Below are 12,587 nucleotides of genomic sequence, written 5' to 3'. Positions count from 1 at the left end.
CACACACACACAACCCAACTGCCACTTATCTTAGCGCTGGAAGCAAAACTATGCTAGTGCACTCAACACCACCTAAGAGGTGAGCCACCTCTCCAGACCACCCCTGTACACACCGTGTCCTCACGCCATATAAGGAACCAGCTCACCTGCCCCGCCCCCTTCTCAGCAAGCAAGGGAACCTGTCACTTGGTTTTAGTCGCTCCTGCAGGCGCAGTAGGCCCCCAAAAACTTTGCCTTAATTTCTTCGCTGGCCTCTCCAATTTCTATTGATTGAGGGAAGGCCAAGAACCCTGACCACTATCATACATAGGTGTGTACATCAAGCTCCTAGAAGCGACCGTTAACTTTCTGAAAAGAACCCACGCAAAAACCTGTAACCAAGGGAACATAGTCCCTCCTCCACAGCCGATAGCATCTCCAGGAGTCCACTTCGGCCCCAGGAAGTGGCGTCACGCGCAACTTCCGTTTCCGGAAGCTTGGTTCGGCTTCCGCCAACACACAGCCCTATCGGGTAAGCGAGCGGTACACGTGCGTTCACCCGGTCCCCTGAGGTAGAGATGGACGCTTTGGATAGAGTTGTGTAAGTGCGCTGGGTTCTTGCCCCGGGTAACGTTGCCCAAAGGGGCTCCTGTAGCTGGACGGAGTGTCAGCGCTTCTGCCGCCCATGCTTCTTCCTCACACCCGTTGCCAGTCCGGGTGGATGGAGCAGCTGGTTTGGGTCTCTGTTCGTGCCGCCTGAGGGGAGACGGAGAGCGGGGAAGTCCGCGTGTGGGAGCCCCGAGGTGGAGGTGGCACCAAGGCTTTGGCAGCTTTTATCCTAGACAATTGGGAATGTCTTTGTTTCCGCAAATGTGTGAGAAAGGCGTTAGTGAGGGGCTCTAAGCACAGCCCTCGAATCTGACAGATTTAGGTCACAGACCGCTTAGAGCTTTGTGGTTGGGTCATTTAGCCTCCCTGAATTTCAGTTTGCTGTGTAAAGTAGCGTTTATAATAGTTATTCTTCATTGAACTGTGAGGATTATTTGCGAGAATGTAGGTAAAGGCTTTGTTGCAGCGCAGAGAGATGCTCTTTTCCTCTTTTTCCCAAACTTGTACGTGTTTCTTGAGTTATCCTTGGGTAATCGCTGCTTTAAATTCGTCCAGAAAGTGTTTCTCGACCTCCTAAATAGTTATGTGATTTGCTATGCGTTCTTTTGCGGTTTACCTGGGTTAACGTATAATCAAAAGGACAAATTATTCGTTTGGTCATTAATTCAGGGGTGTTTGCACATTTGCTATACACTCTGCAGGTCTGCGGAGAAGGCAATGGCACCCCACTCCAGTACTCTTGCCTGGAAAATCCCATGGATGGAGGAGCCTGGTGGGCTGCAGCCCATGGGGTCGCCAAGAGTCGGACACGACTGAGCAACTTCACTTTGACTTTTCACTTTCATGCATTGGAGAAGGCAATGGCAACCCACTCCCGTGTTCTTGCCTGGAGAATCCCAGGGACGGGGGAGCCTGGTGGGCTGCCCTCTGTGGGGTCGCACAGAGTCGGACACGACTGAAGCGACTTAGCAGCAGCAGCAGCTGCAGATCTGGGGGCTGCGAAGGTGAGTAAGACTAGTTTATTGTCTCATTGGGGGACAAACAGCTAATAAAACGTACAAGGTGTTTGCATTAGTTGCTGGTTCATACAGTTCAGTCGCTCAGTCGTGTCCTACTCTTTGCTACTGCTGCTGCTAAGTCGCTTCAGTCGTGTCCGACTCTGTGCGACCCCATAGACGGCAGCCCTCCATGCTCCCCCGTCGCTGGGATTCTCCAGGCAAGAACACTGGAGTGGGTTGCCATTTCCTTCTCCAATGCATGAAAAGTGAAAGTGAAGTCGCTCAGTCCTGTCTGACTCTTCACGTCCGACTCTTTACGACCCCCTTTACGAACCACAACACGCCAGGCCTCCCTGTCCATAACCAATTCCCGGAGTTTACCCAAACTCATGTCCATTGAGTCGGTGGTCCCATCCAACCATCTCATCCTCTGTGGTCCTCTTCTCCTCCTGCCTTCAATCTTTCCCAACATCGGGGTCTTTTCAAATGAGTCAGTTCTTCCCATCAAGCGGCCAGAGTATTGGAGTTTCAGCTTCAACATCAGTCCTTCCAGTGAACACTCAGGACTGATCTCCTTTAGGATGGACTGGTTGGATCTCCTCGCAGTCCAAGGGACTCTCAAGAGTCTTCTCCAACACCACAGTTCAAAAACATCAGTTCTTTGGTGCTCAGCTTTTTTTATGGTCCAACTCTCACATCCATACACGACTACTGGAAAAACCATAGCCTTGACTAGATGGACCTTTGTTGGCAAAGTAATGTCTCTGCTTTTTAATATGCTGTCTAGGTTGGTCATAACTTTCCTTCCAGGGAGTAAGCCTCTTTTAATTTCATGGCTGCAATCACCATCTGCAGTGATTTTGGAGCCCCCCAAAATAAAGTCAGCCACTGTTTCACTATTTCCCCATCTATTTGCCATGAAGTTGCTGGTTAATCAGAAGTAATAAACCACATGGAGTATGCAACATACAGCACTTTTATTGGGTTATACGCACTGAATCTCTCTTGGTTTGGCTTAAAAAAATGTGTATCTTTATCAACCAGTAAATGGTTAGAAGCTTTATATGTGCTTGATATTTTATCTGGAGGAGAGTTTTTAAAAGTCTGTATGGTAAAGTATATGTGTGTGTATATTCTGTTTTTCTTTTCCTTCCCAAAGTGTACATGGAACTGGAAGGGAAGATCATAGTTATTTAAGAGAAGAGAAATTATTTCTGTAGGTGGCAAATGGAAAATCAAGATTCTCACTGTAGTGTAAGTGGAGGTGAACAACGTACTGTATAAAAGCCTTCTACTCGATGTGACAGAATACAATCAGAATAATGAATTTGTTTCCCATATATAGTATAAATGTGTATGTGTGTGTGTATATTTGGCTGTGCCAGGTCTTTGTTGCTGCGAGGGCTGCTCTCTCGTTGTGGTGCTCCGGTACCTCATTGTATTGGTTTCTCTTGCTGCGGAGTCCAGGCTCTAGGGCACACGAACTTCAGTGGGTGCAGTTCCTGGGCTCAACAGTTGTGGTGCCAAGGCTTAGTTTCTCTGTAGCATGTGGGATCTGCCTGGATCAGGGATCGAACCTGGGTCTCCTGCATTGCAGGCGGATTCTTTACCTCTGAGCCACCAGGGAAGCCCCTGTTTTCCTTTCATATTTTGCAGGATGCTTGGTCTAGGTGAGTTTTTAAATGTAGCTCATTTTGAAGATTGGCCTACATGCCAAGCTGTGTGGCTTTGGACAGATTACGTCAGCTGACTCATCTGTAAAAGATTAGGCCTTAATAGACTAACTATAATGAAGTGTCTGTTGTTATTATTCTCAGTTGGTGGCAATAGTATTTGACTTTATCAGCAATGATATTGGAGTGGGACATTGGATACTTCCTGGCAGGCATTGTGGTCTTATACCTGGAGGAAAGATAAGCAGTAATTAGCCTCCCTATGCCCACAAGTTGACTGGCAGTTGGTGTGCTGTTCATTGTGTTTGGGTGCAGAGTACTGGTTTGATTGCTTTAAGATTAAAGAAAAAATAATTGGGTAAAAATAGCAACAGTATTCACTTGAGTCCTTGTTTTTTTAATAAAAGATTTAGAAAACAGTAAGAGTGCTGGGAATATAAAAATGGAAGTCTTTTTAAAGACCAAATGTAATTAATGCATTTAATAGTAATAACTGAATATATTTTATTAATATTCCCCCCAAAATGAGATTTTGTGGAATCCTAACTAATAAATGTTATGTAATATCTTTTTGATATTTAAGAATTTGCATTTAAGTCTTGGTTTTGTAATATGAGGAAAATGTCTTAAGTTGTTATAAATTGTGATTTTTCGCAACAGAAAACCCAAAACAAAAAGAGCCAAGAGATTCCTTGAGAAGAGAGAACCGAAACTTAGTGAAAATATTAAAAATGCTATGTTGATTAAAGGGGGAAATGCAAATTCAACAGTAACACAAGTGCTTAGAGATGTGGTACGTATATTTATGTATATACACACTTTTTAAATGGCATTGAAATCATTTTAGAAAGTTTTTAGCATACTAATTGGGCTGCTGAGAAATATATAGAAAACTTTGCCTTGCCTTAAGAAATGCTAACCTTAGAAAAAAGCTAAAGTTGGAGGTTGTTTGCCTTGCCAAGGTACTGACTACTGGTTTTCCTTACAGCTCCCTTAGTAAATTTCACCTGATTTCAATGACTGGAATTTGATTTCCTCACATTTCAAGAACATATCTAATTTGTAAAATGAGCTAACTGCATATTATATCCATTTATTTTTTCCAACTACTGTGCTGGATACTGGGGATTAATATTTATATAGGACACAATCTCTCCCTTCAGTGAGCTTAGTGAGAGAGACAGACAAGTAAAAGTTACAGCATTGTGAATGATGTGCTGTGCTGGAGGTACGCACGGAGTAGGATGGGAGTCAGTCAGATAGTCAGTTCAGTCGCTCAGTCGTGTCAGACTCTTTGCGATCCCATGGACCGCAGCACACCAGGTTTCCTTGTCCATCACCAACTCCCGGAGCTCACTCAAACTCATGTCCATCGAGTCGGTGATGCCATCCAACCCTCTCATCCTCTGTCATGGAGTAGAATGGGAGGCTGAGTTAAAATCCCATGAGGGCTGCCACACAGGGTGGGCTTCCTAGAGATGATGGTTAAGCTTCATTTTGAAGGAGTTGAAATGAGAAGAGGAAGAGGAGGAAGGGAAGGGCTTCCAAGGCTGAGGCAAAAGCTCGTGCACAAAGGGAGTGTGAAGGAGTATGATACATTTGGGGAACTGCAGATAGTCGGGGGTGGTTAAAGGACAGCGGGCTAAATGAAGCTGAAATTTAAGGAAGTGAAGGGAATAATTTAAATTGGATGGAATATTGAAAAGGCATAGAAATTTTTAATTAGGAAAGTCCTAAGAATATTAAGCTTGTGTTGCAAGTTATATGTGATCAAAGGGGAGCCATGCAGAAGATATCAGAATAGGATTCAGGAGCTATAGGATAACCTTGCATAATGACTGTTACAGTGCTTCACTTTTATCTCTGCTTTTCACAATATGTTTTGTTTTGAAAGCTATAAATTATGTTTTACAGTATGCACTGAAGAAACCTTATGGCATTCTGTATAAAAAGTAAGTGTGATTTCTTTTACTTATTTAATTATATTGTTTCATTGTAAAAGTAACAACCAATCACTTTATGGGAGACTTAGAAAAATGTTTTATTTAAAAAATATTACATTTCCTTACATACATAGCTATGAGTATTTCAAAACATGTTTCTTTCCCATCTGTGTATTCATTTGTACTGAACATTCTTACAGAGTTGTAATCATAGCATGTATGTATTACTTTGAAATAGTAATAGACTTACAGAAAAGTTGCAAAAATAGTACAGTTCCCTTATACCCTTCTCCCACATCTCTTAATGTTATAACTTCTGTAACCATAGCACAGTTATCACAAGTAAGAAATGAACATGGGGACAGTAATTTATACACACTTACCTTTTAATCACAGGCTTGAAATGGTTCGTGCCAGTTTTTTCCATTGATATCATTTTTCTCTTCTAGGATCCCACATTGTGTTTAGTTGTCATGTCTTCTTAGTCTCCTCCAATTTATGACAATTCCTCAACCTTTCCTCATCTTTGATGACCTTGACACTTTTGAAGAGCACTTGTCAGTTATTTTGTAAAATATCCTTCAGTTTGGATTTGTCTTATGAGTAGATTGAGATTGTGCATTTTTGGCGGTAATATCACAAAAGTGATGTGCCTTTTCAGTATATCTTACCAAGGAATACTTGATATCTTCTTACTGGTGGTGTTAAATTTGATTAAAGTGGTGTCTGCTAGATTTCCCCACTATAAAGTTGCTATTGATATTTTCCCCTTTGTAATTAACAGACGTTTAGAGGAGATACTTGCAGGTTTTCAAGTAATCCTAGTTCTCCTCAAACTTTTGCTTATTCATTTTAGCATCCATCAGTGAATCCTGTCTACAATAGTGATTACTGTGGTGGTATAGTGGTTTTCAGACAAGGCGATGGCGCCCCACTCCAGCACTCTTGCCTGGAAAATCCCATGGATGGAGGAGCCTGGTGGGCTGCAGTCCACGGGGTCACTGAGGGTCGGACACAACTGCGTGACTTCACTTTCACTTTTCACTTTCATGCATTGGAGAAGGAAATGGCAACCCACTCCAGTGTTCTTGCCTGGAGGATCCCAGGGACGGCAGAGGCTAGTGGGCTGCCGTCTATGGGGTCGCACAGAGTCGGACATGACTGAAGTGACTTAGCAGTAGCATAGTGATTTTCTATTTCCCTTCATTCCCTCTACATTATTAATTGAGATTCTGTAAGGGAAATCAGTCCCTTCTTCTTCATTTGTTTACTTATTTATGTCGGTGTGGACTATGTATTTATTATGTTCTTTGGGGGTCAGTGCTGTCGTGATTTATTTTGTTGATAAATTGTTCTCCCTTTGGCCATTGGGATCTCTCTCAGGTTGGCCTGTGTGCCCTTTGAAAGTACCCCTGTGTTTGAGCACTTCCTTTCTGGCATCACAAGATGCTCTAGGCTCATCTTGCAGTTTTCATTGCCAGAGCCCTGGAATCAGTCCTGGTTCCATATATTGGAGAAAGATAACTAAGAAACAGAGATGTGGGCATTAAATATGCTCAGTTGCTACTGGAGTGTCATCAGTCTTCTAGCAGAAAAGAGCTTGTACATAGGTACATTAACCTATGCATGTATGCACGTCTGTATTTGTTTATATTTTATATTTATATATTTAAAAAGCCCTGAGTTGATACTGATATGTCCTAAAAATTCATGAGTTCGTACTACTAATTTCAATTCCACTCCAATACCAGAGACTTCATTTGAGCCTTTCTCCTTTTCTTCTTTGTAATTTCTGTCTTCTATTTACTTGTGAATTGCTTTTAGCTATTAATCATAAATGCTGCAGTAATTTTTCCTGATTTATTTGGCATCATTTTTCTAAATACTTTTTTTATTGATTATAAAAGTAATATATATTTATCTTAAATAATTGGGATAAGAGTAAATAATCACTCATAGATAAACACTGTGTATATTTTCTCCTCGTGTAGTTTTGTGTCTATACATCTGTTTTTTTCCTTTAAACATAATAGAGATCATGTTGTATATATCATTTTATTTCTCTTTAAATTGGTAAAAATTATGAACTGTATTATATTTACGTGATTAAAAATTCAAAAATATACAGTGAAAATATAAATATACACACACTCTCCTTCGAACAACCAGCATCATTAGTTTTTTGTGTATCTTAGCAGAATTTCTTCATGCATATTTGAACAAACCTTTTGCATGGGAAGATAGCGTTCTGCATTTCTCTGTCCACTATTTGTCCATCTCCACTGCTAGCGCTGCTGGTCCAGCCCACGTTTTCTTTCTCTCCTGGCTTACTGTGATAGCTGCTTACTGACTTCTTCACTCTCGCTGCGCTACATTCCATCCTCACATAGTAGACAGAGCAGCCCTTTAAAAAGAACATTTGAATCCAGTCATATCACTCTCTTGTCTAAAATCCCCCTGTGCTTCCTGTTACTCTTTTAATAACTTACATTCCTTACCTGAACCAGCAAGGCCCTACATTTTCTGGACCATGTCTTCATCTTTGACCTCATATCCCACCATTAACTCTTTGTTCATTAAGCTCCAGGGATGTTTGTTGCTTTCTGTTTCTTGAATAGTCTAAACTTGTTTCCATCTCAGAATCTTTTCTTACTTGGCTCCCTCTTCCTAGAGTACTCTTAACCTCAAAACTCTTCCATGGCTAGCTCCTTATTTATTAGGTCTCAGCTCAAATAATCGTTTTCCATTCTTCATACTAACACGGTGCCCTGTTTTACTTTTGTCACAACAGTTAGAACTTTTTGAAATTGTTTACTTTTCTTCTAGAATGTAAATTCCATGAAAGCAGGGATCTTATTTGACATGGTATTATGGTATCCCTAGCTCCTAGAACAGTGCCTGGCACTAAATAAATATTTGAATGAATACATATCTTCCAGCTTCTTTTTTTGATCATTTGAATATATAATTATCTTTATTTAATATTATTACCTTATTGTTTATTACCTTATTGTTATCGGTGAATTGCTTATTAAAATTACAGTCACTTTTTTTTAACATTAGGAAAAATATTACAAGGCCATTTGAGGATCAGACATCATTGGTAAGTATAAGAATCTCTGATTTAAGAGGGCATACAAGTGATTATTCAGCCTAATTCATTTAATTTAATAGTAGTCCTAACTTATGACTTTGAATTAGAAATCATCCTGTGTTACAAAATTTTGATGCAGTATACAGGGGGAATAAGACTTTTTTATTTCCAAAAATATTACTATAGATCTTATGCTTCACTATGGATAGTATGTGTTCATTGCCTGCATGTATATTGATAGAATTTTAAAGAGTTAATTATACTTTAAGTGTATAATTAATGGATTGTCCAAAGGAAGTTTGTTATGGATGTTTTTATAATGCAAATTTGGTTTTTAAAAATTTTACTTTTCTTTTTTCAAATATTTTTAAAACAGGGAACACTACCTGATTTATTGCTAAACATGAGAACATGATTATGTTCTCTTGACAGGAATACCATTGCTTGTCTTATTTGTTTGCTGCATGGCTTGTGGAATCTTAGTTTCCCTGACCAGGGGCTGAACCCACTGTGCCCCCTCTGGTTTGGAAGTTTGGAGTCTTAACCCCTGAACTGCCAGAGAAGTCCCATCGTTTGTTCTTTTAGTTAGTGAATTTAATAGGAAAAGTTTTTGAATAGAATCTCAATGATTACTTAAAAAACTGAAATTGAGCATCTTATCCTAACATGGCATCTAACTGCAGTGAAAATTATAATATATTAAGAAAAATATTGCCAAAATAAATGTTGTTTTTTAATTAAGTTGCTTTTATCACAGTCTTGAATTTTTCACAGTCATTTATTGAGAGATCGTGAAAGTAAAAATGTATATAGAGTCTAGCCCAGAATTCTATCTCTTCCATACATGACTTATCCAGGGCTGGTTTTATTTTGTAATACCATGGTGCTTTTAGTTGAGTGACCACTGTGTAGAAATATTATGTTGTAGAATCTGTAGCATTTTGTATTTTTTTTTCCAATCTAATGTTGATAAGACATTTTTTCTTACACTTGAAATTATGGCTTTTACCCTCTTTGATCGTCTACTTCCAGAAACAGGAGATATTTCATTGGCTGTAGTAAATTTCATACTGCTAGAGCTCCAAATGGTTGTGGAAACAGTGATCATGTTAGAAATTTGGTTGATTTCCTCCTGACCGCCCATCCCCCAGTAGCACACTTCTTATACTGCAGTCTTGGAATTGTGCACAGGAGCTGGGGAATATACTTCCTGTAGGCTGAATCCCTGTTTCTGTGAGGCTCATGAGCTAAGATGGTTTTTACATTTTTAAAGCTTTTTTTTTTAAGTATATAAAAAGTCTAAAACATTGGGGTACACGTGTCTCTTTCAGTTCTGGTGTACCCCTGTGTTCATCACAGCACTGTTGATAATAGCCAGGACACAGAAGCAACTTAGATGTCCATCAGCAGATGAATGGATAAGAAAGCTGTGGTACATATACACAATGGAGTATTACTCAGCCATTAAAAAGAATACATTTGAATCAGTTCTAATGAGGTGGATGAAGCTGGAGCCTGTTATACAGAGTGAAGTAAGCCAGAAAGAAAAACACCAATACAGTATACTAATGCATATATATGGAATTTAGGAAGATGGTAATGATAACCCTGTATGCGAGACAACAAAAGAGACAGAGATGTATAGAACAGTCTTTTGGACTCTGGGAGAGGGAGAGAGTGGGATGATTTGGGAGAATGGCATTGAAACATGTATAATATCATTTAAAAAAAAAAGTCTAAAACATTTATTATCTGGCCTTTTGGAGATAATTTGACTTCTCTTGCTCTAGAATTTTAATAAAAAGTTGAGTTTATGGAGAAGATGACAGATAAGTACTATATATAGGCTTCCCTATTAGTTCAGACAGTAAAGAATCTGCCTGCAATGTGGGAGACCTGGGTTGGGAAGATCCCCTGGAGGAGGGCACGGCAACCTGGAGAATCCCAATGAACAGAGGAGCCTGGGGGGCTACGGTCCATGGGATCTCAAAGAATCGGACACAACTGACTGACTTAGCACACACATCACATATATACATATATGTGAAAGGTAGTTTATGGAAACCTTTGGGATGTTAACATGAGAATGTAAAAACAAAATTTTTTTTTTTTGAACAAGCGTTTTTTGAACACCTGTTTGGTGCCAGACCCAGTGTAAATTGCTTTCACATATAACCTCTCATGTAGTTCTTGCTGATTTTTGCAGGAGGTGTTACTGTCTTTGATTTACATGATAAAACTGATTCTCAGAAAGGTTGGCCAATCCCATAGTAAATGGCAAAGCCAGAATTCTTAGACTTTCTGACTCTGTCCTCTACACAGGGAGTAGAAAGACAAGTAGGTAATTGTTTGTCCCATTTACTTCTTTCAACACTGGAATGAATGATAACCAAACTAGGGGCCCACACCTCAGGTCTTGGACTCAATAAAGAAGTTGACGATTATGGTCAGTTCACATGTTCTTTAATTATTTGCCATTAATTTAGGAAGCTTGGACTTCCATGATGACCTGGTGGCTAAGAATCTACCTTCAGATGTAGGGGATGTGGGTTCCATTTCTGGTCAGAGAACTAAGGTCCCATGTGCTGTGGGGCAGCTAAGTCCATGTGCCACAAGAAGGACCTGATGAAGCCAAAAATAAATGAATAAATAAATTTAGGAAGCTTTTCCAACTGTGCTGGAACTAAATTGGAACACATTCAATCTAATTTTTGTGCTGAGATTGGGAATCTCTGTAAACTGAATCAAAGTATCAATATGTGGGATATAAAGTATAGGTACTAATGTAGAAGAAACTGTCTAGGATACCCCATAACTGTATTTCCACCTCTCTCAAATCTGTAATGGAAGTCAATACTTTGGAGAGCCAAATGGCAGAAAATCTCTTACTGGTAGGAACATCATAGATGTGTCAGTTAGTCCTTGCTTGGTACACAAAGTGGAACTAGTCACAGCTGGGATGGTGTGGAGATTCTAGGGCAAGATTCTTGCATGGATGAAGTTTGCAGTGAAAAGTAGTTAAATGTCTTGTAAACACATGAGTACATTTAAAAATATCCAAAAACACCATATTGATTAATTCATGTAAGTCCGTAGTATATTCATGTGTGTCCTGTAATGGAATACGTCATGTGCTATTTCAAAATAACCGCATAACTGAAAATAAATGGCCTTTTAAAATTTATTAACCTAGTAGTTTTCATTTCGGAGAAGGCAATGGCAACCCACTCCAGTACTCTTGCCTGGAAAATCCCATGGACAGAGGAGCCTGGTTGGCTGCAGTCCATGGCATCACGAAGAGTCAGACACTTACTGAGTGACTTCACTTTCACTTTTCACTTTCATGCATTGGAAAATGAAATGGCGCCCCACTCCAGTGTTCTTGCCTGGAGAATCCCAGGGACGGGGGAGCCTGGTGGGCTGCCATTTATGGGGTCGCACAGAGTCGGACACGACTGAAGCGACTTAGCAGCAGCAGTTTTCATTTTGGTCTTAAACTTACATTTTTTCCCTAAGTACCTCAAATAAAAAAAAATTTAAGTAAAAAGCTGCAAATAAAGACCTTTTCCTTTGTTTATTCCTATCGAGTTTATTATGTCTTCTTCAATTTCCACTGAAAAGACTCATGGGCATTTTGTTTTTAGTTTAGAGATACAATTCTTTTTTTCTTTTTAATTGAAGTATAGTTGATTTACAATGTTGAGTTAGTTTGCTGAGTTAGTTTCTGGTATACCTCAAAGTGATTCATTTATACATATATATGTTCTTCATATTCTTTTCCATTATGGTTTATTACAGGATATCAAATATAGTTCCCTGTGCCATATAGTAGGACTTTGTTGTTTATGTATGGTAGTTTGCTAATCCAAACTCCTAAATTATCCTTTCCCCACCCTCTCTCCCTTTTGTTAACGGTAAGTTTGTTTTCTGTGTGTGTGAGTCTGTTTTGTAAATAAGTTCATTTGTGTCATATTTTAGGCTATACATACAAGTTATATGCGGTTGTTTCTATCTTCAGTTATTATGATCACCTCTAGGTTAATCAGTATTGCTGCAAATGACATTTCATTCTTTATTGCTGAGTAGTATTGCACTGTGTGTGTGTGTGTGTGTGTGCGCGCGCGCGCACCACATCTTCTTTATCCATTCATCTGTCATTGGGCATTTAGGTTGCTCCCATGTCTTTGTTGTAAATAGTGCTGCTATGAATTTTGGGGTGCATGTATCTTTTCGAATTAGAGTTTTCTCCAGATATGTGCCCAGCAGTGGGATTGCTGGATTATATGGTAGC

At 39.7% G+C, this 12,587-nt stretch overlaps 1 protein-coding gene across 5 annotated transcripts in view; it reads left to right on the top strand.

Annotated features, from left to right (window-relative positions):
- The first annotated feature begins 387 nt into the window (after positions 1-387).
- Positions 388-12,587, top strand: part of RPF2 (ribosome production factor 2 homolog) — a 37,737-nt gene continuing 25,537 nt past the window's right edge. For 2 of the 5 annotated variants that reach the window (XM_055535196.1, XM_055535194.1), the window contains exons 1-4: positions 434-580; positions 3,920-4,052; positions 5,174-5,211; positions 8,266-8,305. In XM_055535196.1, the coding sequence (XP_055391171.1) occupies positions 558-580; positions 3,920-4,052; positions 5,174-5,211; positions 8,266-8,305 (234 nt within the window). In that variant the 5' untranslated portion in view covers positions 434-557. Of the gene's footprint in view, positions 581-3,919; positions 4,053-5,173; positions 5,212-8,265; positions 8,306-12,587 lie in introns of those variants that run through there. The other 3 variants (XM_055535198.1, XM_055535195.1, XM_055535197.1) reach the window with 3 other exon arrangements.

This window comes from Bubalus kerabau, chromosome 9 (assembly GCF_029407905.1).
Source record: "Bubalus kerabau isolate K-KA32 ecotype Philippines breed swamp buffalo chromosome 9, PCC_UOA_SB_1v2, whole genome shotgun sequence".
NCBI classification, from domain to species: Eukaryota; Metazoa; Chordata; class Mammalia; order Artiodactyla; family Bovidae; genus Bubalus; species Bubalus kerabau.
The sequence above is the reverse complement of the archived record's forward strand: the minus strand, read 5'-3'. Positions and strand labels throughout refer to the sequence as shown.